General features: G+C 44.8%; 1 protein-coding gene across 1 annotated transcript in view; it reads left to right on the forward strand.

Annotated features, from left to right (window-relative positions):
- Window positions 1-19,410: 19,410 nt before the first annotated feature.
- The window catches only part of LOC110488210 (protein Jumonji), an 85,312-nt gene continuing 79,243 nt past the window's right edge, over window positions 19,411-25,479 (forward strand). Inside the window, exon 1 of the mRNA XM_036971818.2 lies at window positions 19,411-20,005. Within this exon, the coding sequence (XP_036827713.1) occupies window positions 19,961-20,005 (45 nt within the window). The 5' untranslated portion in view covers window positions 19,411-19,960. The remainder of the gene's footprint in view (window positions 20,006-25,479) is intronic.

Raw genomic sequence — 25,479 nt, forward strand, 5'->3', positions numbered from 1 at the left:
ACAGACTATAGACTACAGTAGAGAGGCAGACTATAGACTACAGTAGAGAAACAGACTATAAACTACAGTAGAGGGACAGACTATAGACTACAGTAGAGAGACAGACTATAGACTACAGTATAGAGACAGACTATAGACTATAGTAGAGAGACACAGACAATAGACTACAGTAGAGAGGCAGACTATGGACTACAGTAGAGAGACACAGACTATAGACTACAGTAGAGAGGCAGACAATAGACTACAGTAGAAAGACAGACTATAAACTACAGAAGAGGGACAGAGTATAGACTACAGTAGAGAGACAGACTATAAACTACAGTATAGAGACAGACTATAGACAATAGTAGAGAGACACAGACAATAGACTACAGTAGAGAGGCAGACTATGGACTACAGTAGAGAGACACAGACTATAGACTACAGTAGAGAGGCAGACAATAGACTACAGTAGAGAGACATATTATAGACTACAGTAGAGAGACAGACTTTAGACTACAGTATAGAGACACAGACTATAGACTACAGTAGAGAGACAGATTATAGACTACAGTATAGAGAGACAGACTATAGACTACATAAGAGAGACAGACTATAGACTACAGTAGAGAGACAGACTATAGACTACAGTAAAGAGACACAGACTATAGACAACATTAGAGAGACAAAAACTATAGACTACAGTAGAGAGACAGACTATAGACTATAGTAGAGAGACAGACTATAGGCTACAGTAGAGACACACTATAGACTACAGTAGATAGACACAGACTATAGACTACAGCAGATAGACTATAGACTACAGTATAGAGACAGACTATAGACTACAGTAGAGAGACATACTATAGACTACAGTAGATAGACAGACTATAGACTACAGTAGAGAGACACAGACTATCGACTACAGTAGAGAGACAGACTATATAATGGTGGTGCTAAAGGGGATGAAACACCTGGCTCTTCCTTCCAATTTGTCCTTAAACTACAAATGGCATCATTTGAATTTAAATAGAACCGTACAGTTTCGTATCTCTGACAATCAAGCATATAATAAATTGGTGATGACATATTTAGATCCCTTAAAATAGCCTGTCCTCTGTCTCTCTTAGGAAATGACAGCTATACAATAGGACAATGACCACAAGCCTCAATTGTTGCTTTGTTCCGATATCCTTATTTTGGCTCATAACGTCTCATGACGATGATTGATTTTGCTTGGCAAATTAAACATTGGGTTCTTGAAAAAGGTTGGTTAGATGAGTAGCTTTCAGGTGGCGTGGTCTGCTCCCCTTTACAGGACTAAACTTTTGAACTGAACTCACAGATGACCTCTGAGCTGCACATGGCATTGGTTCAATTCATCTGGAAAAGAAAGGTATTTCAGAGCGACATTCTGTGTCAGAAATATGGCCGAGACAGGAAAACATGTTGTGCTATCATGTCAAAGCATGACGTCGTACAACAATGGAAAACGCCACTTTTGAGAGAGGAAATGTTTTATAATTGGGGTTGATGACATACATTTGATGAGTGGCTGGTTTGAATAGAGTGCCTGCAGCTTCAAAGAGCTCATGATTCCTCACAAGTTCCTCTACCCCATTACTTTAAGTATGACAGACTTGGCTGGGGGAAAGAGAGGAATGCTCGCACAGACATATGAAACGCAGAGAAAGTGCTTTACTTCAAACAAGGAGACTTAATCAATGTTATCAGTAATGGTTCCAGGATGGCCCTGCAGTCTAATGTGCTCCAGAGAGAGAGAGAGAGAGAGAGAGAGAGAGAGAGAGAGAGAGAGAGAGAGAGAGAGAGAGAGAGAGAGAGAGAGAGAGATAGGGGGAGAGATAGGGGGAGAGAGAGATAGAGAGAGAGAAGAGAGAGAGAGATAGGGAGAGAGAGAGAGAGAGAGAGAGAGAGGAGAGAGAGAGAGAGGGAGAGAGATAAAGGGAGAGAGAGAGAGAGAGAGAGAGAGAGAGAAAGAGAGAAAGAGAGAGAGAGAGAGAGAGAGAGATAGAGGGAGAGGGAGATAGAGATAGAGGGAGAGGGAGATAGAGGGAGAGAGAGAGAGAGAGCGAGAGAGAGGGAGAGAGAAGAGATAGAGATAGAGGGAGAGGGAGATAGAGATAGAGGGAGAGAGAGAGAGAGATAGGGGGGAGAGAGAGAGAGAGAGAGAGAGAGAGAGAGCGAGAGAGGAGAGAGAGAGGGAGAGAGATAAAGGGAGAGAGAGAGATAGAGAGAGAGAGAAAGAGAGAAAAGAGAGAGAGAGAGAGAGAGAGAGAGGGAGAGGGAGATAGCGGGAGAGGGAGATAGAGATAGAGGAGAGAGAGAGAGAGAGAGAGAGAGAGAGGGAGTAAGAGAGAGATAGAGATAGAGGGAGAGGGAGAGAGATAGAGGGAGAGAGAGAGAGAGAGATAGAGGGAGATAGAGATGGAGATAGAGGGAGAGAGTGAGAGAGATAGAGATAGAGAGAGAGGGAGATAGAGAGAGAGAGAGATAGAGAGAGAGAGAGAGGGAGAGAGGGAGAGAGAGAGAGAGAGAGAGAGAGAGAGAGAGAGATAGAGAGAGAGAGATAGAGAGAGGGAGAGAGAGAGATAGAGATAGGGAGATAGAGATGGAGATAGAGAGAGAGAGAGAGAGAGAGAGAGAGAGAGAGAGAGAGAGAGAGAGAGATAGAGAGAGAGAGAGAGAGAGGGAGAGAGATAGAGAAAGAGAGAGAGATAGAGATAGAGAGAGAGAGAGGAGATAGAGAGAGAGAGAGAGATAGAGAGAGATAGAGATAGAGGAAGAGAGAGGGAGATGAGAGAGAGAGAGAGAGAGAGAGATAGAGATAGAGAGAGAGAGAGAGAGAGAGAGGGAGAGAGAGAGATAGAGATAGAGAGAGAGGGAGATAGAGAGAGAGAGCGAGAGGGAGATAGAGATGGAGATAGAGGGAGAGAGAGGTAGAGATGGAGATAGAGGGAAGAGAGGAGAGAGATAGAGATAGAGAGAGAGAGAGAGAGAGAGAGAGAGAGAGAGATAGAGATAGAGGGAGATAGAGATGGAGTAGAGGGAGAGAGAGAGAGAGATAGAGAGAGAGAGAGAGAGAGATAGAGGGAGATAGAGAGTGGAGCTAGAGGGAGATAGTGATGGAGCTAGAGAGAGAGAGAGAGATAGAGAGAGAGAGAGAGAGAGAGATAGAGATAGAGAGAGAGAGAGATAGAGATAGAGGGAGATAGAGATGGAGCTAGAGGAGATAGTGATGGAGCTAGAGGAGAGAGAGATAGAGAGAGAGAGAGAGAGAGAGAGAGATAGAGATAGAGAGAGAGAGAGATAGAGATAGAGGGAGATAGAGATGGAGCTAGAGAGAGAGAGAGAGAGAGAGAGAGATAGAGATAGAGAGAGAGAGAGAGAGAGAGATAGAGATAGAGAGAGAGAGATAGAGATAGAGGGAGAGAGAGAGAGAGAGATAGAGAGAGAGAGAGAGAGAGAGAGAGAGAGAGATAGAGAGAGAGAGAGAGCCTGGCTCTGGTTAGGAGGACTAAGAAGGCTATTATCGTGGCGATGCTACAGCCTTGTGTGTTGCCGTGGTAGCCAGGTGCATTGCCTTGGTGTTGGGTTCCCATGTTCGTTCATATAAAGTTTGTATTGTGAGAAAGTACAGATTCCTGTCCGATGAAGGCGAAACAAAGCATTACTTATTGCAAGGGGAAACAAAACGGCTGATACTACCGTATCTGTTTGTGACAACAGAAGGGTTGTACTGGGAGACAGATCACGTGCCGTGACAGTTGGTGCTGAGTCATGTGATGGACTTCATGGCAGAGCCAGGCTGCTGGGCGTGCTGGTTGGTTGTCGCAGCGGAGAGGAAGGGAAGCAGTGTCAGTGGGGAGTCACCCCAGTGTGTTGGAGCTAATCTCTGGGCTGCAGCTCTACTGGGTGGAGGTCAGGGGGGAGCCTGGTGAACAGACAGTCCTCAGCACCGGAAACCCCAGAAGCAGGAAGAGCCGTTGCCTCACCATCTGCCCTGTCACCCGATCACCACGGCCTCAACACTCACAGCCTGTCCTGTCGGGTGGAGATGTATGTCATGGAAAATTCTCTGTATCACATTCTCCCACCCAAAGCACTCCCCTGTGTCTCTGCTGAGCTCACTCATTTTAGTGCGGAGTCAGTCTCTCTCTCCTTCTCACACACTCCCCCTCATGATCCACTGGAAGAGAGGGTGTACCGGTCTTCCTACCTACAGGCCCACTTAAACCATAGCTTTATCAGAGCTGATTCAGAGCAGCTGCTAACCCTAACCCTAACCCTACATCATGTTCTTACCAATGACCTCTGAGTCCGAGTGATGGGTTTTCCGGCTCATAGATGACTGATGCCGGGTTCTCAAATAAACCACCGTAGGAACAAATCGGTTAAACACTTCCACCATGATCAACTCGGTCCCTTAGGAGAACTTTCTACCACAAATATTCCAAATATATTCACAAACGACTTGGTTAAGACGTAAGACGTTAAGGCCCGTCATCCTAAAGGTATTACCAAGGAGGAGTGGTTGATGTCGTAACAACTTAAATACCTCAACAGAGAACACATAAGCATGATGCTCCTGGAGTGGGAAAGATGTCACGATTTCCCTGTAACAATAGAAAGCATTCTGATTAGTCAGAATAAGCACAACAAACTGCTTCCAGCCATACAATACAGTCTCGCCCACAAACTGAGGTAATAGGTAATAATGTAGTCATTAGAAACATTAGCCTGGTCTCTACACAGCCTCTCCCGCCTACATCCTACAGCGAGGCTGAGAGTGGTGCTGAAGATGATTGACAGGAGCAGTGAGGTTACAAACAGACACCACATGCACGCACATACCTACGCACGAACACACACACGCACGCACACACACGCACGCACGCACACACACACACACACAGAGGGCATCACGCCCACTGATATATGCTGTGTGAATGATGGGCCTGAAAACAGGCCGGTAGCAAGAGGAGGTCTATACTTGCTGACATCATCCTATAAGACACATACGTTCATGGATTGAACAGCTATTAGTGGAATCGAACTGTACTGGTAGAAAGGTCATTTATATTTTAGTAGATGAGATTGCATAAGATATCTTTTCTATTCTCGCTCTCTCGCACTCCCTCTTTCTCCATCTCTCTCCCTCTCTCCCTCTCTCCCTCTCTCTCCCTCTCTCTCCCTCACGCTCCCTCTCTCTCCATCTCTCTCTCTCTCCCTCTCTCTCCCTCTCTCTCCCTCCCTCTCTCTCCCTCGCGCTCCATCTCTCTCCATCTCTCTCCCTCTTTCTCCCTCACGCTCCCTCTCTCTCCCTCGCGCTCCCTCTCTCTCCCTCTCTCTCCCTCTCTCTCCATCTCTCCCTCTCTCTCCCTCACGCTCCCTCTCTCTCCCTCGTGCTCCCTCTCTCTCCCTCTCTCTCCATCTCTCTCCATATTTCTCCCTCTCTCTCCCTCGCGCTCCCTCTCTCTCCCTCGCGCTCCCTCTCTCTCCATCTCTCTCCCTTGCGCTCCCTCTCTCCATTTCTCTCCCTCTCTCTCCCTCGCGCTCCCTCTCTCTCCCTCTCTCTCCCTCTCTCTCCCTCTCTCCCTCTCTCTCCCTCTCTCTCCCTCCCTCTCTCCCTCTCTCTCCCTCTCTCTCCCTCGCGCTCCCTCTCTCTCCCTCTCTCTCCCTCTCTCTCCCTCGCGCTCCCTCTCTCTCCCTCTCTCTCCGTCTATTAAAATGTAGCATGAGGTTGTCAGACATGCCGTGCTGAGTAGGTGCTTATCAGGCTGGTAAAATTAGTGATGATGCTTCAATGAAGTGTCCGTGACTGCTGCCTGAGTGAGCAGCCTGCTTTATGAAGAGAAGAGGAGAGTCCTATTCCCTGACAGGAATATTGATCAGCGGGAGACAGATGTCTGGCTTCATTTACCTAACGCTCCCTTCCAACCTTCTTCCTAACCTTCTTCCCTTCTAACTGACTAACATGCTGAGGTAGGTGCTGTGATACTGAGAGTGCAATTTCATGACTCAGTAGGAATATATATGCAGGATATAAATGACACTGTGTTCCTCTACAAACTCCTCATTAGAAAACACTAGAAGGTGAGCCTGCTAGTCTGCTAGCCTGTTAGCTAGGCTGTACCCTGCCTGGTCTGCTCTCTCATCTCCCTTTATGCCGGGCTCAGCCTCGTCGTGACACTTCTCCCTGCGAGCATTCTCTCCACGCACCTGCCTTATCCTCACCACCTTTCTCCTCCCCACCTCTCTCCTCCACACTTCTCTCCTCACATCCCCTCTGCCTCGCCTCCCCTGCTGAAACCAACACCCCGGACAACGCACACTGCAAACCTGTAAACAATTCATGAGGCCTTCATTTTTCATGGGTGGGGTGAGAGAGAGAGAGCAAGAGAGAGAGAGAGCGAGAGAGAGAGAGAGAGAGAGAGAGAGAGAGAGAGAGAAAGAGAGAGAGAGAGAGAGAAAGAGAGAGCGAGAGAGAGTGAGAGAAAGAGAAAGAGAAAGAGAGACTGTATATATACATAATATGACATTTGTAATGTCTTAATTATTTTGGAACTTTTGTGAGTGTAATGTTTACTGTTCATTTTTATTGTTTATTTCACTTTTGCAAATTATCTACTTCACTTGCTTTGGCAATGTTAACATATGTTTCCCATGCCAATAAAGCTCCTTGAATTGAATTGAACTGAGAGAGCGAGAGAGAGAGAGAGAGAGAGAAAGAGAGAGAGAGAGAGAGAGATAGAGGGAAAAGTGTCAGTGCAAAGATTTGGTCAAAGGTCTGTCCTTTCTCCTCTGTACACTCTCCTCTGTACACTCCCCTCTGTACACTCTCCTTTGTACACTCTCCTCTGTACACTCTCCTCTGTACACTCCCCTCTGTACACTCTCCTCTATACACTCTCCACTATACACTCTCCTCTGTACTCTCTCCTCTATACACTCTCCTCTGTACACTCTCCTCAGTACACTCCCCTCTGTACACTCTCCTCTATACACTCTCCTCTGTACACTCTCCTCTGTACACTCTCCTCTATACACTCTCCTCTGTCCTTTCTCCTCTGTACACTCTCCTCTGTACACTCTCCTCTGTACACTCTCCTCTGTACACTCCCCTCTGTACACTCTCCTCTATACACTCTCCACTATACACTCTCCTCTGTACTCTCTCCTCTATGCACTCTCCTCTGTACACTCTCCTCTGTACACTCCCCTCTGTACACTCTCCTCTATACACTCTCCTCTGTACACTCTCCTCTGTACACTCTCCTCTATACACTCTCCTCTGTCCTTTCTCCTCTGTACACTCTCCTCTGTACACTCTCCTCTGCTCTGTACACTCTCCTCTGTACACTCTCCTCTGTACACTCTCGTCTGTCCTTTCTCCTCTGTACACTCTCCTCTGTACACTCTCCTCTGTACACTCTCCTCTGCTCTGTACACTCTCCTCTGTACACTCTCCTCTGTACACTCTCCTCTGTACACTTTCCGCCGTACACTCTCCTCTGTACACTCTTCTCTGTACACTCTCCTCTGTACACTCTCCTCCGTACACTCTCCTCTGTACACTCTCCTCTGTACACTCTCCTCTGTACACTCTCCTCTATACACTCTCCTCTGTCCTTTCTCCTCTGTACACTCTCCTCTGTACACTCTCCTCTGTACACTCTCCTCTGCTCTGTACACTCTCCTCTGTACACTCTCCTCTGTACACTCTCCTCTGTCCTTTCTCCTCTGTACACTCTCCTCTGTACACTCTCCTCTGTACACTCTCCTCTGATCTGTACACTCTCCTCTGTACACTCTCCTCTGTACACTCTCCTCTGTACACTTTCCTCCGTACACTCTCCGCTGTACACTCTCCTCTGTACACTCTCCTCTGTACACTCTCCTCCGTACACTCTCCTCTGTACACTCCCCTCTGTACACTCTTCTCTGTACACTCTCCTCTGTACACTCTCCTCTGTACACTCTCCTCTGTACACTCTCCTTTGCTCTGTACACTCTCCTCTGTACACTCCCCTCTGTACACTCTCCTCTGTACACTCTCCTCTGTACACTCTCCTCCGTCCTCCATGACCTGGAAACCGATAGGTGGTCGAGGAGTGTGTCAATTGGTTAGTAGGCAAACGGGAGACGGCCCTCCCCTCCTCGATAGGCTCCTTTTGGTAAAGAAGCACAAGTGTAGTTTTGAAATCTGCCACATCCCCTTTGAATCAGCTTTTGCTGTCTCAAAGGAGAAAAGCATGCAAACATTTAAAAGCCATATGCTACTCACCCTTTTATATTTCAAATGTCTTGCACAACTAGCTACATTTGTTTTGGGATTCCACCCTGCAAACAAGCGCATTTTCGTCAACTTTCCCTCTCCTCGCCACCTCTCCTCGATTACCTTTGACCTTTTTCCAAAGTCGGCGAGAGTTGAGACGCAGAAGTTGAGCGAATCTAATTGAGAAAAGGCCCGTGTCTTGGTTTTCCTGGTCTTATCTCTGTGTCCAGATCAGTCCCTCTCATTCTCTCCTCCTCTTCCTCTCTCCACCTCTCCTCACCCGCACTAGTATAGAGCGCAGAGCCTCTGTGGAATGTACACTCTTAGGGTTCTTCGGCTGTCCCCAAAAGGAGAACCCTTTGAAGAACCTGGTAACAACGTCAGAGGGGTTGCTGAACAGACAGGCTGCTGAGCGTAATGATAATATCATCAGAAGAGAAATCAGGCTTTTTCTAAAGTGTTGTTATGAACCTTTCAGGTAGTCTAGCTGTTAAGACCGTTGGGCTAGTAACCAAAAGGCTGTTGGTTCGAATCCCTGCGCTGACGACGTGAGCAAGGCACTTAACCCTAATTGCTCCTGTAAGTCGCTCTGGATAAGAGCGTCTGCTAAATGACTGTGATGTAAAATCCCAATCTCATAGTTTATCAACTATAATAACATGAATAAAAGGCATGAATTTGTATTCAGAGCTTTTCTTCTTCGGGTAAATTTGTGATAAATCCTAATAAATGTGGTATGCTCTGGGATAACAGGTTTGGGATCAGAATTCGTTCAAACTACACAGGGAGAGCTGTGAGCCCACCAGTAGTATGACTATACTGAGACTACAGAGTAACATCTTGTGCTGGAGTCACATTTGACAGGCAAATGATCCTAGTAAAATGTGATAGCTACACAGAGGACTACATAACTACTCTTCAATGTTCAGTTGAGTGGTTCACGCTTCCATTTATGACCATGACGATGGTTATCAGAGCTGTATTCTCATGAAGAGGATGATATGACCAGGGAAGTGCTAGGGAGCCCTTATTACAGAGGTTGACTATAATACACATGTATTACTGTTAGTTACCATCCCACCACACTGACAAGGTCGTTGTTATTACTCGGGCGTACATGAAAAGTATTTCATAACAAGTGGAGGTTAATGGTCTGAAATTAAGCGATTTGAGAAAAGTAAAAGGTCAGATCGATGAAATGAGGATCACTGAAAAGCCTATTTTATTGAACACAGGCCAGCTATCAGCGTAACATAGGGGAACGTGTTGTTCTACACCTGAACTATCACCACCACCATTACAACAGGAGTGTATATAGAAGAGCTTAGAGGGGATTTGAGAATGACTCGGGATCAACACAAAGATACAACTTCCTCTCTTTTATCTCTCTCTCTCTTTCTCTCTCTTTCTTTCTCTGTCTCTCTCACTCTCCTCGCTCCCCAAACAGCATGTAGTTCTTCAGTTAGTTCAAGTACAATTACAGCCTCTCGGTTTCAAATCAGACCGCTGTGGAACCAGGAAAGACCAACAAGCGGTTGCCTCTGGAACACAACCCTCCTCCAAACCTCCTGTCATTCACAACCCTCCAGGGCTGAGCAACCCTTCATCCCATCAGGAGAGGGACAGGTGTAGTCACAAATTCAACTTCATATTCATCATCTTCAGCACCGCCCTAACATCAACATATGTGAAAAGTGTGCATTTCTATGTTTTGTAGTACAATAAATAGAGGAAGATAAGTGTTTCTAATGACATCATCTGTGTCATTTTAACCAATTATGAGTAGGCATTTTCTAATAATTGGTTGATGATGTCATTGGGAACACTTAACATCCTCTATCTTTTCACCACCAAAACATAGTAGAAATGCACAACTTTCACATATGATGGTGCTGGGGTGGTGCTGGAGAGGATGAACATGAAGTTGAAAATATTTCACATTTCCTTTTTAATGACCAGAGCCCAGGGAACCAGGGAAAACGCTCATCAACAGGACCTTCTGTTACAATCGCCTTCTCTTGTCATCATGCAAACCAAGCAGCTAGGACCAGCTCCATAGAAAACACAGGGAACACGCCACCATGTCTGTGAAAAGGCTCTATTCTGCTCAAACGTTATACAGTAGAGGCTTATTGATGCTCGGGAATCCTGGAACAATCTGAACGTATTTGAGCAACACTGATGTAAAATGGCAATTACTTAGTTCCCCAGGTTGATCATTTAGGAGCAATAGCAAAATTATTTAACGCGATCGAGATCGGATCGGTTGTTCCATCTTTCCCTCTCTGCCCCCCCCCCCCCCCCCCCTCTCCCAGACCACCCAGTCAGTCATGTCGTTCTGTGCTGTGCTCCCCAGCTGTTCCTGGCCATGGTCCGTTTGTGTTACTTTGTTTCCACATGGCTGAGGTCAGTGGCAGTGGCCTACCTCCCTCTCCCTCTCTCCTCGCTCACTCTTTCTCCTCGCTCGCTCGCTCACTCTCCTTGCTTGCTCACTCTCCTTGCTTGCTTTCTCTCTCTCCCTTCCCTCTCTCTCTGCCTGTGATCACAAAGCAGAGGGAGGATGGTCTTTGTGAATGGTGCAGGTGTCCTGGGCATGAAAGGGCCCTCAGGGCCACACGGAGACCCAGGAGATTCAGTCCCTGTGGAGGCCTTTCAGACCCACCTCCCATCTGCAGTGGAGCTTGACCCAGCTGAGTCAGCCAGTCAGTCAGCCGAACACCTTTTGTAGCCTCTCTTTACGTGGCTACACTGAGGGTGGCAGGCCTCCCCTGGTCATCACTGAATCATGGCTAAAGACTAATCCACTTCAATCAAACCTCAGAATGTGAGGAAGAGATGTGAATGGGCTCCAACTGCTGAGCGGCAGGAAGACAATGACAACCAGAGTGTACCGTTGAATGGAGCGATCACCGAGAGACAGTGACAGACAGAATATACAAAGTCTCCACATCAGACTGGATCACATGGGGGGCGTCTCCACGCAACGGGTTCAGCTGGACACAGCCACGTCCACATCCGACAGAGTCCCATAGATACAGAATGAAGACAGTGTTCCTAGGTGAGAACAGGTCGGGCTGTGGGTTCTCGGGTGAGGCTGTGACAACCAACATGGTCAACATACACAACCGTGGGGCGGCAGGACCCTTGTGGTTGTGTTTAGCCAACCAGTAGAGCAGTAGGGTAACTGACATATCAGGGCTTGAACAGTCACACATTCTTTGGATTCTGTTGTTATTGATGTCGTTGTTTACGTTGAACCTGGCTTTTCTCTCTTTCTCATTGATGTTTACATTTGAGTCCACCTGATGCAATTACCTAGCATGCATTTAATTCCAGGAGGGATTTAGGAACTCAAGGTGTCCAATTATCCTGCGTGGTAGACTGGGACTCTCAGTCTCTCTGTGGGGGGCTAGGGCCGTAAAATAAATGTTGTTTGGGATCCTGACTGGTCCCAGCAGAGAGGAGCGGGTCAGTGGAGGTTAACCTCCCTTTAATGAGGGTAGGTACAGGATTTCCATTTCAACAGGGTAATTTAATACTAGCGCGACCCTCGGCACGCCACACCATTTAAAACATTGTTTCTCACTCCTTTGTGCAATATTCAACGTCCTCACATGCTCGTAATACTTCAATTTTGCAGCAGCTTGAAAATACCAAATGGTACAAGCCTCAATTTTACAACCTCCTCCCCTCACCGAGCAGAACAGGGCTGTTCTTCTGCCTGTTTTTGCAGTGGAGGCGTAACGTGGTGGGGCAATGAGGAAATCATCTTCCTATAATAAAAAGAGTAAAAGAAGCCGTGCTATTTATACCACATTCAACGTTAAAATACCACAAGAATGTACACTACAGTTCAAAAGTTTGGGGTCACTTAGAAATGTCCTTGTTTTTGAAAGAAAAGCGCATTTTGTGTCCATTAAAATAACATCAAATTGATCAGAAATACAGTGTAGACATGGTTAATGTTGTAAATGACTATTGTAGCTGGAAACGGCAGATTTTGATTGAAACATCTACATAGGTGTACAGAGGCCCATTATCAGCAACCATCACTCCAATGGCACGTTGTGTTAGTTAATCCAAGTTTATCATTTTAAAAGACTAATTGATCATTAGAAAACCCTTTTGCAATTATGTTAGCACAGCTGAAAACTGTTGTTCTGATTAAAAGAAGCAAAAAAATGGCCTTCTTTAGACTAGCTGTGTATCTGGAGCTTCAGCATTTGTGGGTTCGATCACAGGCTCAAAATGGCCAGAAACAAAGAACTTCCTTCTGAAACTCGTCAGTCTATTCTTGTTCTGAGAAATGAAGGCTATTCCATGCAACAAATTGCCAAGAAACTGAAGATCTCGTACAACACTGTGCACTACTCCCTTCACAGAACAGCTCAAATTGTCTCTAACCAGAATAGAAAGAGGAGTGGGAGGCCCCAGTACACAACTGAGCAAAAGGACAAGTACATTAGAGTGTCTAGTTAGAGAATCAGACGCCTCACAGGTCCTCAACTGGCAGCTTAATTAATTAGTACCCGCAAAACACCAGTCTCAACATCAACAGTGAAGAGGCGACCACAGGATGCTGGCCTTCTAGGCAGAGTTGTAAAAAAAAAAGCCATATCTCAGACTGGCCAATAAAAAGAAAAGATTAAGATGGGCAAAAGAACACAGACACAGGGCAGAGGAAGGCCAGCATCCCGGAGTCGCCTCTTCACGGTTGACATTGAGACTGGTGTTTTGCGGGTACTATTTAATGAAGCTGCCAGTAACCAAAAAAGTGTTAAACACTCTGAGGTTCAACTCATCCCAAACCATCTCAAATGGGTTGAGGTCGGGTGATTGTGGAGGCCAGGTCATCTGATGCAGCACTCCATCACTCTCCATCTTAGTCAAATAGCCCTTACATAGCCTGGAGGTGTGTTGGGTCATTGTCCTGTTGAAAAACAATTGATAGTCCTACTAAGAACAAACCAGATCGGATGGCGTATCGCTGCAGAATGCTGTGGTAACCATGCTGGTTAAGTGTGCCTTGAATTCTTAATAAATCACTGACAGTGTCACCGGCAAAGCACCCCACACCATCACACCTCCTCCTCCATGCTTCACTGTGGGAACCACACATGCGAAGATCATCCGTTCACCTACTCTGCGTCTCACAAAGATATGGCGGTTGGACTCAAATTTGGACTCATCAGACCAAAGGACAAATTTCCACCGGTCTAATGTCCATTGCTCGTGCTTCTTGGTCCACGCAAGTCTCTTCTTCTTATTGGTGTCCTTTAGTAGTTGTTTCTTTGCAGCAATTCAACCATGAAGGCCTGATTCACACAGTCTCCTCTGAACATTTGATGTTTAGATGTGTCTGTTACTTGAACTCTGTGAAGCATTTATTTGGGCAGGAATTTCTGACGCTGGTAACTTGAACAAACTTATCGTCTGCAGCAGAGGTAACTCTGGGTCTTCCTTTCCTGTGGTGGTCCTCATGAGAGCCAGTTTCATCATAGCGCTTGATGGTTTTTGCGACTGACTGACCTTCATGTCTTAAAGTAATGATGGACTGTCCTTTCTCGTTGCTTATTTGAGCTGTTCTTGCCATAGTATGGACTTGATCTTTTACCAAATAAAGCTTTCTTCTGTATACCACCCCTACCTTGTCACAACACAACTGATTGGCTCAAACATTAAGAAGTAAAGAAATTCCACAAATGAACTTTTAACAAGGCACACCTGTTAATTGGCTGAGAGAATGCCAAGAGTGTGCAAAGCTGTCATGAAGGCAAAAGGTGGCTACTTTGAAGAATCTCAAATATAAAATATATTTTGATTTGTGTGACACTTTTTGGGTTACTACATGATTCCATACGGTGTTATTGCATAGTTTTGATGTCTTCACTATTATTTCTACAATGTAGAACATAGTAACAATAAAGAAAAACCTTTGAATGAGTAGGTGTGTCCAAACGTTTGACTGGTCCTGTATATAAAAAGATCTTTCAACATGAATTTGGTTTTCCTTTTTTTCAATGGATTATTAGCCATGCCAAATGAACAGTCTTTTCCCTCCACTGCGCCTCCCATTCCTTCCCTCTACTCTGTTACGGGACATCAGTCTGAGTAGCACCGTCTGCTCTGTTCAGCCTCACTCACCAATTAAAACCATGGAGAGTGAGCGCTCCAACCAAATCCTGCCCTGGTCTGACTTCCCCCCCCCCTCCCCTCCCCACCCCCCAGACCCCCTACCAGAACCCCCACGGCCCATCAGGACACGGTCAGACTCCTCAATCCACCTCCACCTCCTCCCCACCTCCCCACCTCAGAGCAGACCTAACACCAAGCAGCCTGTTAAAGGAGGTTTAAACATGTCTGTCTGCTCAGCGTCATGGCCTGCATGGGCCCCTAGATCAAGTCAAATGTACCTACAGCTATTAGTGGAGAACATGAGTTTGCAATAGAGGCCAGCAGGAATAGTGAATAGGGGCCAGGCAGCCAAGAAACCCTCTGGTCATGGTCCTCTACTATTTTCCAGGCCCTCTTTAGTCGAGGAAGAATAGAGCATAAGCAATTGTAGTGGAAACACTAGCCTGCTTGCTGTGTGGGGGCTAACTCCAAGTCCTTGCACAGCACACAGCACAGTCTGGTTCATTGATTCATTTAGGCTTAAATGTCACTCAACAGGACAGAGCCCCACAGAGTCCCTGGGTGCAGGAGGACATGGAAAAACAGAAAGAACTCATGTCCCAAACATTAACTGAACTATTTATGTCTCTACATCAGGATGCCACATCACTGATGAGTAAATTGATTATTTAAAAATGGATTTATCCCTATACACGAACAAACGTTATTATGCAGTGTAAAGTTTCAGTGTAACAGTTTATAAATATCTTAGGGATATTTCATAAATGAGTCATAAAAATGTATAAATATTCAGGCAATCATCAAGACATACCTTATAAATGACCTGATAATGGCTTATAAATGAACAGTATTACACGTGTTACTACTTTACAGTATATGTGAACCCTGTGGTTAACTGGGCCTGGATGCTGATGTGATTTAATCAGACCCATAATATCATGGTAATATCATGTCATCTGCAGCTTTCACTGCGGCTTATTGATCTACCAGATATTGATCCATAGTCTTTACTCATTCATGGACAAGTTCATTGCTTTGATCAGTGCGAGCATGGTGCTGAATCTACATCAAACATGCTGGGGAGTGATATCCCATCCTTGATGCAGGACTATAATGAAATCAACATGTTCATGCGCTGGTGTTCATCTGTTCCCTGTAGGGCTCAATTCAGCACCTCGGTTCACTATCATCAGGAAGTGCACCTGATCCATCCCAGTGGAAATAGACTGATGTTTTTGTTGTTGCTTTAAGAACATTAAAGAGCCAATCCAACAGCAGAAGAGACTTCACCTTACGTTTTTACATGATCTTAGAGACTTGACTTTGCTGCTGTGAGCAACAGTAACAGTACTTACACACATCACACAGGTCCACGCCAGTGGTGGCTGGTGGCAGTTTAAATGGGGAGGACGGGCTCATAGTAATGGCTGGAACGGAATCAATGGAATGGTATCAAACACATCAAACACCTGGTTTCCATGTTTGATACCATTCCATTCACACCATTCCATTCATTATTATGAGCCGTCCTCCCCTCACCAACCTCCTCTGGTCCACACAGTCTTCCCTTCTCACACTGCATCATCATGTAGGTTTGTCATTTCTCCTGATAGGTCACTGAGGGGCAAGAGGAACCAGTCAGAAAACAGTCATCACAACCAACCACGATCCTGCTCATCAGTCCCTCAAGACGCACACGCGCACACACAGTTCTGACGACTTCAAAGTAACACTAAGCCCTGACAGTGTAGGGGCCAGTAGGGATGTTCTGAGTAACACTAAGCCCTGACAGTGTGGGGGCCAGTAGGGATGTTCTGAGTAACACTAAGCCCTGACAGTGTAGGGGCCAGTAGGGATGTTCTGAGTAACACTAAGCCCTGACAGTGTAGGGGCCAGTAGGGATGTTCTGAGTAACACTAAGCCCTGACAGTGTAGGGGCCAGTAGGGATGTTCTGAGTAACAGAAGGCAGCAGAGTTGTTTTTGACTTGAAGTTCAGTAACCTTCCTTCCAGTCGAAAACAGTCATATGCCAAATGTGAACGTTAAAGGGAAAGGGGACACATAGTCAGTTGCACAACTGAATGAATTCAGCAGAAATGTGTCTTCTGCATTTAAACCAGCCCCTTTGAATCCGAGAGGTACGAGTGGCTGCCGGTTTGAAAAGCGAGCTCTTTCCAGGGATGGAAGGTGTCGCCGTACTCCTAATTATCCCAATAGGCAAAACAAGAAGATTGAAATAATGCTGTTTTAAAAAAAAATAAAAACATGCTTTTCCGTCAGCATGATAGGCTAGTTAATGCAGCTCATTGGATTCCATAAAAATGCAATGCTTAGCATTGGGGTGAGTAGCTACCAGAAGTGTTGTGGGACTAAATGGGCTGCTTTACCAGTCGCTACCTAGCATGAGGATGAAAAAGGCAGTTTAATTAACAACTAGCAGTATTTTAATCTTCTCAATTTGCTGAATATGATAATTGGGAGTACAGTAACACCTTCTTTTCCTGGATTGAGGTGGGTTTTCAAACCATTTCTCTTCTTGTTCACCGGGATGAAAACTTATTGGAATATGACCATTTGGACTTGAAGGTTTACTGAACTTCAAGTCCAAAACCCTTGGTTAATTGGTTCCCTGGTCACTGCTAAATAACTGTTTTTCAGGAAAGAGATTATATTTTCCCTTAGTTGTGGGGGTGGTAGATGCCTACAGTATCTTAAAGTGAAGGAAGGATGCTTAGATTCATGATCAGTAGGCTATGATTCATCTACTTAATCTTCTAGTCAACTTTAACATGAAAAGCTCATTTTGAGTCATATGGATGGTGCTAGGTGAATGTGTCACATTTCTAAGCAATGTGGTGACAATTACTGTAACCTCCTACTGTAGCTCAGATCTCATATGGAGTTAGTTTAGTAGGCTACAACAGAAATCCATTCAATGTTTATTTAAACAGAAACGGTACCAACAACAGGTTGAAGAAATGAACTATGGTGGCCCAGAGGGCAGTTGTGTATGGTGTTGTGCTGCACCAGTTTTGAGATCTCTAATGGTCACACCCATATTGATCAGGCCACACCTCGCTACACCGTTGGACTTGGACTTGAAACCGGAAGGTTGCAAGATCGAATCCCAGAGTTGACAAGGTAAAAATCTGTTGTTCTGCCCCTGAACAGGCAGTTAACCCACTGTACCTAGCCTGTCATTGAAAATAAGAATTTGTTCTTAACTGACTTGCCTGGTTAAATAAAGGTACAAACAAAAACTGGAGGAAATGTACCTTAAAGGCTGTTAAAGAACGGTGCACACTGTTTTAGGGAAATGTGTTGTTCAGTAGCATGTTGTCCATGAACGTACAAACCGCCACGCAATGCAGAAAACATTGAACCGAACTGAATGGCAGTGGTGGAAGAAGTACTACATTGTCATACATGAGTAAAAGTAAAGATACCTTCATAGAAAATGACTCAAGTAAAAGTGAAAGTCACTTCATTTCAAATTCCTTATATTAAGCAAACCAGTCGGAACTATTTTTTTTGTTTTTACAGATAGCCAGGGGCGCACTCCAACCCTCAGACATCATTTACGAAAAGAAGCATGTGTGTTTAGTGAATCTGCCAGATCAGAGGCAGTAGAGATGACCAGGAATGTTCTCTTGGTAAGTGTGCGAATTGGATAATTTTACTGTCCTGCTAAGCATTCAAAATGTACTGACTACTTTTGGGTTTCAGGGTTTTAGTATGGAGTAAAACGTACATTATTTTCTTTAGGAATGTAGTGAAGTAAAAGTTGTCAAAAAATATGAATAAAGTAAAGTACAGATACCCCCCAAAACTACTTAAGTAGTACTTTAAAGTATTTTTACTTAATTACTTCACACCACTGCTGAATGTCATCACTAGCTTCCATAGCCTCAAAGTCATAAACCCCAGCCATTTCTACAATTTATCTTCTTAAAATGTGATTTTAAACCTAACCTTAATCACACTGCTAACCTTATGCCTAACTCTAACCTTAAAACATTACTAAAAAGCTAATTTGGACTTTGTAGACGTGAATCTGACTTTGTGGCTATTGAAGCTAGTGTAAACCGAACTGAAAGCACCCCTGTAGGTTATGTGCTACTATTTTTTTTTTTACCTTTATTTAACTAGGCAAGTCAGTTAAGAACAAATTCTTATTTTCAATGACGGCCTAGGAACAGTGGGTTAACTGCCTGTTCAGGGGTAGAACGACAGATTTTTACCTTGTCAGCTCGGGGGTTTGAACTTGCAACCTTCCGGTTGCTAGTCCAACGCTCTAACCACTATTGCAAGCTGCATGTGCTCAGCGCAAGTGACTTTAGGAAGTCATTTTGGAAAATCGGAAATCCTAAGTTTTCACATACACATTTTATAAACTTCCCAAAAATAATATGGTCGCTGTGATGAAGGTTTATTTGACCGCTTTCTTTACCTCAATGCTACAATGCCATTCTGAAGGTGAATGCAGGCCTGTGGCCTAAAAACAACATGACAGAGGTCAAAGGCACTGCATCTCAGTGCTATAGGCGTCACTACAGACCATGGTTTGATTCCAGGCTGTATCAAAACCGTGATTGGGAGTCCCAAAGCTTGTACAATTGTCCAGCGTCATCCCGGTTTGGCTGGGGTAGGCCTTCATTGTAAATAAGAATGTGTTCTTAACTGACTTGCCTAGTTAAGTCAAATAAAAAAAACATGGTAAATTACTTTGTAGCATTAGCATTGCATAGATTGAGGGCTTGAAACAATGTTGCTAATTTGCACACTAAATATGAATGGGCTCCAGGTCAGCTTTTCACAGGATCGCTGGAGCCACTGAGGAGAAATAGGAAACGAAGTAACTTGTAATTAGCGAAGAACCAGCTAGCCTACATGTGGGGATCCCATTCATTCAAACAAGATAGGCTACTTTATCCCGGATATATTATTCATCTCGCGTTTTGTAAAATCATTTTTACTCGGTGCCTGAAAAACGGCCTTTTAAAGTTGCCGCTGTCCATGGTAACGGATGTGATAGGCTGAACCAGGGGAAGAAAGAAACTCGCCTCGTTTAGAATAGCTGCGGTGCTGGAGTAGTCTACACTCGTCGCCTGATAGTTCCAGCCAAAACGGAACATCGAACCTTTTTTATTTTATTTATTTGGTTCGATTTAAATCCTCTTCTCACACAAGATGTGACTCTTTTCAAAGAACAGACTAATACCTTAGAATATCCATGTCGTTCAGGATAGCTGGGAGAGAGAACGTCAATGGTTTTTCTACGAATGGAAGTTATTTGTTGTGAATTGTTTTGAATATGTTATTCCGAAGTGAGTTTGTTTTTTGTTTGTCTCCGTTCGTCGTGGACCTTTAATTTGGAATCTAACGACGAAATCCAGATCGTCAAGGGAAACCCAAAGCGAGGATTCTACAAAACCAGAGAGCTCACAGACCGGGGATTTAAATTGTTTGGTGTGCTCCGGGAGAAGCGAGAGTCAAAGAAAGAAATTCATGTGGCCATTCTCTCTTTAGCAAAACATTTTGGATTGCAGAATGAGCAAGGAAAGACCTAAGAGGAATATCATCCAAAAGAAATACGTGAGTAACTACTAGCCTATTATTGTCCAATGTGTAAAATAATTTAACCTTTACAAGTTTGCACGTTCATTTCGCCTGTTTTGAAGAAAATGCATAAACTTCGATCACGGAGTGTGAAGGTTACCATTACACAGCTGTGGCCTATTGGGGCCGAATTTCCTTTTTAGATGGTAAAGTTGTAGAATGTGTTATCAATTATACTTTATTTAAATTGTCTATTTTGCTAAATTTCTTCAACATCAGACAAGACGATTTATTTGATTATTAACTATCCATGGAAGGGCAATGCGCATTCTGGAATCATCTCTGTACAATATAACAAACGACTTGTTGTGTGAGATTGATTGATTAAGTCAGAATTTTCCACAAGAGCTGGCTAATTGTTTTCAGAATGTCTTTGTTTTCTCCCATAGCCCCTTTCAGAGCCATGAAGACACAGCCATATCGCCCATGGCTGATTCCGTGTTCTATACCCCATGCTGAGTAGCCCTATATAAACTGTGTTATTTATAAATGAACACCTCGTTTTGCTATTGGATATCACAATATTCACTTTATTTATGTTGATGCGACTTGAGAGTACCTGACTAGCACCGTCCGACCATGACGAGTGGACTGTAGCTCTTTAATTTTCTCCGTAAGGGGAGAGCGCAGAAAGGGGGTCAGGCAATTGAACATTTCCGTAGAATTTCCAATAATTTCCAATCGTAGCGGAACGCTCGGGAGGAGTTGCTTGTCTGCGTTTGCTTACTAACATATATATGCAATAAAGTGTCTGATCATTTTAATTTCGCGTAGCACGTCTGTGTGACCTCTGTGAATGGGATATATTGCAGCCTGAGCTTGCTGAGCAAGATTGTTAGATTCTCTGATAGTTTTTTATTTATTATTCGGGTTATCTCCAGTCAATAGTTTTTAAGCAGACGAGAGACCATGGATGCAACTAAACGAAATGTCAGCGGTTAGTTGATTTAAGCGCTAGCTTGTTTATGGTGTAATGTTGAGGTAGTGTTTCAGTCGCATTGCAGAGGTTCATGTGAAGGGGAAGCAAGAAGCGACCATTTTCTTTCTGCGATTACCTAATACCGGCGAATTTGGCAGAAGGGGGGCGATATCAATGTTGGTAATTTCAAGGTTTTTACCCTCGGTGTAACCTACAACATTTAAAGTATTTTAAATGGGGGTTTAAAACGGGCGTAAGCTAAACAATGGCGTACTCTCAAACGGAGACACTCAGCACATCGCATGGCTGAGTTTAACCCTCACATTACAGCGTGTGTTCTCGTGTGAAGTTTCCTCGCGTGAAAACAATGTGAAGTTATTATGAACCACAATGAATAATACATTTTTATTTCAGATGTACCTTTTTGTTACCATTGAACTAATCTCAAAACATTTTGGCCACGTGTGGGCCTGCTGCTGACTGGGCTACTTTGTTTGTGGCCCACGATGCACTGAGAATAATCAAAGTCCATCATAACTGGCGATTGTTGCCTTCCCCAAGCGTTCCACTCTAATAACGTGGTTGAAACATTATACTTTTTATATTATGAGGTGAAATAATACTTAATTCTTGAAGTGTTAAACATATAGTTTTCAAACTTGATTTAGTCCGTACATTTCCCCATGAGTTTGATACTCTTTCTCCCCAAAATACTCGCCTCTTATGGCAACGCTATTAAAGTAATCAATACATTACATTGCCAACTTTATTTTGGGGCCTGGTGAGATGATTTGACAGTGAAAAGGACATGGGAAAAAATTGCGGCGAAGTCTAAAATGGTATATTTTTATATTTTATTCTTAATAACTTGTGTAATTATAGATGTATGCTCATGTGGCTGTGTGTGGAATGGGCACGCACATAACATGGCTTTCACATCTGCTGAGGTGCAGCAGCTGGGGTAGAAATCTGCTCCGAACAAACCATGCAAACAACAAAACAACCTGGAGGTGCCCCCCTCTCTTTGGGCCCCCACTCAAAACGCAACACCCTCCCCCCTCAACAACTCTTGGCCCCTCTGGTTTAACCTCCCCTTAATTAGCGTTAGACAATTATCCATGCTTGGCTTAAGCATGTCCCCTGGAACACTGGGAGTTGTTATTCTCCCCCATGTGCTCCATCCATGTTATTAAAATTCATCAGTCAGGGAAAAAAACGTAATAAAAGCAAACAAGGTAAGGCAATTACCGCTCCTTTTGATAGGACACAAAAGTTAAAACAGGCCCTCTCAAATAACTCTGGTTTCTATGATGGCTGATCACTTTGCCTGGCAATTTGACAGACATTTAGAGGCACAAACACATTATCTCCTATTCTGGAATTCTATATTTGTATATTCAGTGAATTTGTTGGGGTGGGTTTAGGTCAATTGGGAAGCAGCATTAGTTATGTTTGTGGTGTTTAACTGAACATAGCATTGAGAGGAGTTGTGCAGCCAGGGCCAATTTGTCCTGACAAGACTGTTCTCAGGCTGTTTGGTGGGATAGAGCCGGGCTGTGTGGTGGGATAGAGCTGGGATAGAGCCGGGCTGTGTGGTGGGATAGAGCTGGGCTAGAGCTGGGCTGTGTGGTGGGATAGAGCTGGGATAGAGCCGGGCTGTGTGGTGGGATAGAGCCGGGCTGTGTGGTGGGATAGAGCCGGGCTGTGTGGTGGGATAGAGCCGGGCTGTGTGGTAGGATAGAGCCGGGCTGTGTGGTGGGATAGAGCCGGGCTGTGTGGTGGGATAGAGCCGGGCTGTGTGCTGGGATAGAGCCGGGCTGTGTGGTGGGATAGAGCCGGGCTGTGTGGTGGGATAGAGCCGGGCTGTGTGGTGGGATAGAGCCGGGCTGTGTGGTGGGATAGAGCTGGGCTGTGTGGTGGGATAGAGCCGGGCTGTGTGCTGGGATAAGCACAGCTGCTGCAGGGGTCTTTACAAATGTAAAGAAGCTGTCAGTGTTTCATCAGTCGCACAACTGATGAGGGCGAATTTGAAAAATCCTCTGCAGTGTGTGGCGCACAAAAAGAGGAAACAAAAATAGAGCGGGGGCCGGGAACGAGGCCTGTAAAGGTTCCGTCCCCTCTCACTCTCCCTCCCCAGTCCTTCAGCTTTACTATTTAAATGTGGGCCTCATGTTCACACAAGGGTTTGTGGACCTGAGCATGAATGTGCTTAACATAACCTTCTGTTTTAATGCAGATGGTCATTTATTAATTTTTATCCTTAGTTCCTCTCTGAGGAGCCCTGGCACTGTAACTGGGTCAGTGAGATGCTGTGAGTTAGGGAGGTTGTAACAGGAATGTTTCAGATACTTTATCCTTACTCTATACCACTACCCTCCCTCGCACCTCCTCGTCAAGCGTTCTCAGTATTAGCTCTAGTTATATCCTCTCTTATATCGGAAGCACCACTGACACCACAGTACGTGGAGAGCCGTATATCTTGGAAGGCAGGGAGCTGGTAGACACAGCATTTTGATTCAGTTCTTCTCAGTGTTTTGCTGTCTGCCAACAGACAATGTTCCACTTTACTGCATCGTTACGGGAGCTCCCCAAACTGCCGGTTTTAATTTGGGCCGCCGGTGATCAGCAGCAGCCAGCCCATCGCTTCCTATTCTCCGTTTTCTCTCTCTCTCTCTCCTCTCTGTCCCGATTTTTATGGCAGCTTTACGTCACACACCCTGACCCTCTTACTCTGTCATGTAATGTGACCTTTCTCTTATCAGCTGTTATCATCTCGGGACATTCTCTGCACACGCCACAGTTCCTCCTTTGTTAGTTAGACCAACCTGTTTATGGGCAAACTACCAGCTAGGATCATGCCTTACTGTACCAGACAGGTGAACACAGTGTAAGGAATGTGCCTGCTGTGTTGATGTGGGTAATGACTGTCTGTGCGGAGGAGGATGTTTCCCTATGGACTATAATCCAGTCTAAAATATACACTATCGTATGTGCCAATATTCTGAGAGGACAATGTGTCGGACATTGTGCTGTATTGAAAGACTGTTCAGCTTATATAAATAATGTCACTTAAACCATGTGTATTCTGGATCTATATATATGTGTGTGTGTGTGTGTCACGTACACCACATTCTCACTGAATGCACTGTTTAATTTTGCTCCGTGATTTATGTCGTCCTACTCCTGTGGGTTTGGCCGGACAGCTGGACAGCCCTGAGAGGACACAAGCTGTCTACACAAAGTGTGTGTGTGGCAGCCACAGCTCATCCGTCCAGGATCCCTGAGAAGCTGAATCAACATTTTAGATGTCTTTGGTTTGGCCTTAACATGCTTAAGCTCTGAGGAGGGAGGACACTGGACACTAAGCTGGACAGTACTAGGGAGGCTCCATAGGTTTGACTGGAGGGCAGAACAGGGGCGACTGGACTGTCACTAGAATGGAGGCCATTATGAACAAGAGACCTTAACCTCACCAGCTGAATGGATGAGGTCATGTTTAGAGATCTAGTGAGTCTCTACTGACTGTAAAGCCTAATGAAACTGATGGTGCCCTAGAAGAAGCCCTAGAAAGACACCGGAGCGGAGTCCCCACTTCTGTTCTCTGGAGAAACGGAAGTTAGGTTGAAAATACTGTATCTTTGAAACCTGAAAACATCCACTTTCTACCTACCCTACGGAGAGTGTCCAACCACAGACAGCAGGTCAGTTTTATACGCTCTCGGTCAATCTGGTATTATCCCCAGATCCCCCTCTACCACTCGGACTTGTCTTCATCAGGCAGCAGTAAGCCTCCAGGGATAAAGCAATAGAATGGAGCCTTTGATTATATTGATCCGCATTAGACTCTTAACGCCTGTATGGCTACAAGCTGCTCAATGGGAAATGGGAGTGTTATTTTTAGTGTTATTCAACATGATTTATAAATCATTATAGTCAATGTCTAAATATAGTTTACATTAGACTGTTGATAATCAGACTACACAGTTGTGTTAGTGCTTAGTGTTATACCTGGTTTATAGGCCTCGTATTTACTCATACAGTATCTGACTGAGTCGTCGTGCAGTCATAACAAAACTCTTATGTAGTTCTGGGTTTCCTCCAATTTATTCTCTATGAATCATGAGTGATGCAATCAGGGTGATGTTTGTAATGACGCTGTATAATATATTTGTTTCCTGCCAGAGAGCTCACATGGACCTTTTGGCCACTGCTCTGTGTTAGATTGGCACACTGACTTATCCACAGGTTGTTACATTGTAGTCAGCGTTTCTCCGATGTCACATTTACTGTGACGATGAAGATATCTTTTTACTCTTTCCATTTTTATTGCAGCCATTTTGAGGCCTTTGAGCCTCAAAAGCCTGGGTCGTTTCTGAAAGATGACCTCCCTCTCAGTGCATGTTAATGCAGCCTTTTCAACATGCATCAGCCCCTTAGAGGACAGGCCTAACTCTGGGTGGCAGCTCCCCTCGGCTTTCTACAGTAATGAGCTTGTCCGAAAGTGGCTACATTGTGTACTCGGCTCACTATA

This window comes from Oncorhynchus mykiss, chromosome 30, assembly GCF_057628025.1.
Source record: "Oncorhynchus mykiss isolate SJ-2025 chromosome 30, ASM5762802v1, whole genome shotgun sequence".
Lineage (NCBI taxonomy): Eukaryota > Metazoa > Chordata > Actinopteri > Salmoniformes > Salmonidae > Oncorhynchus > Oncorhynchus mykiss.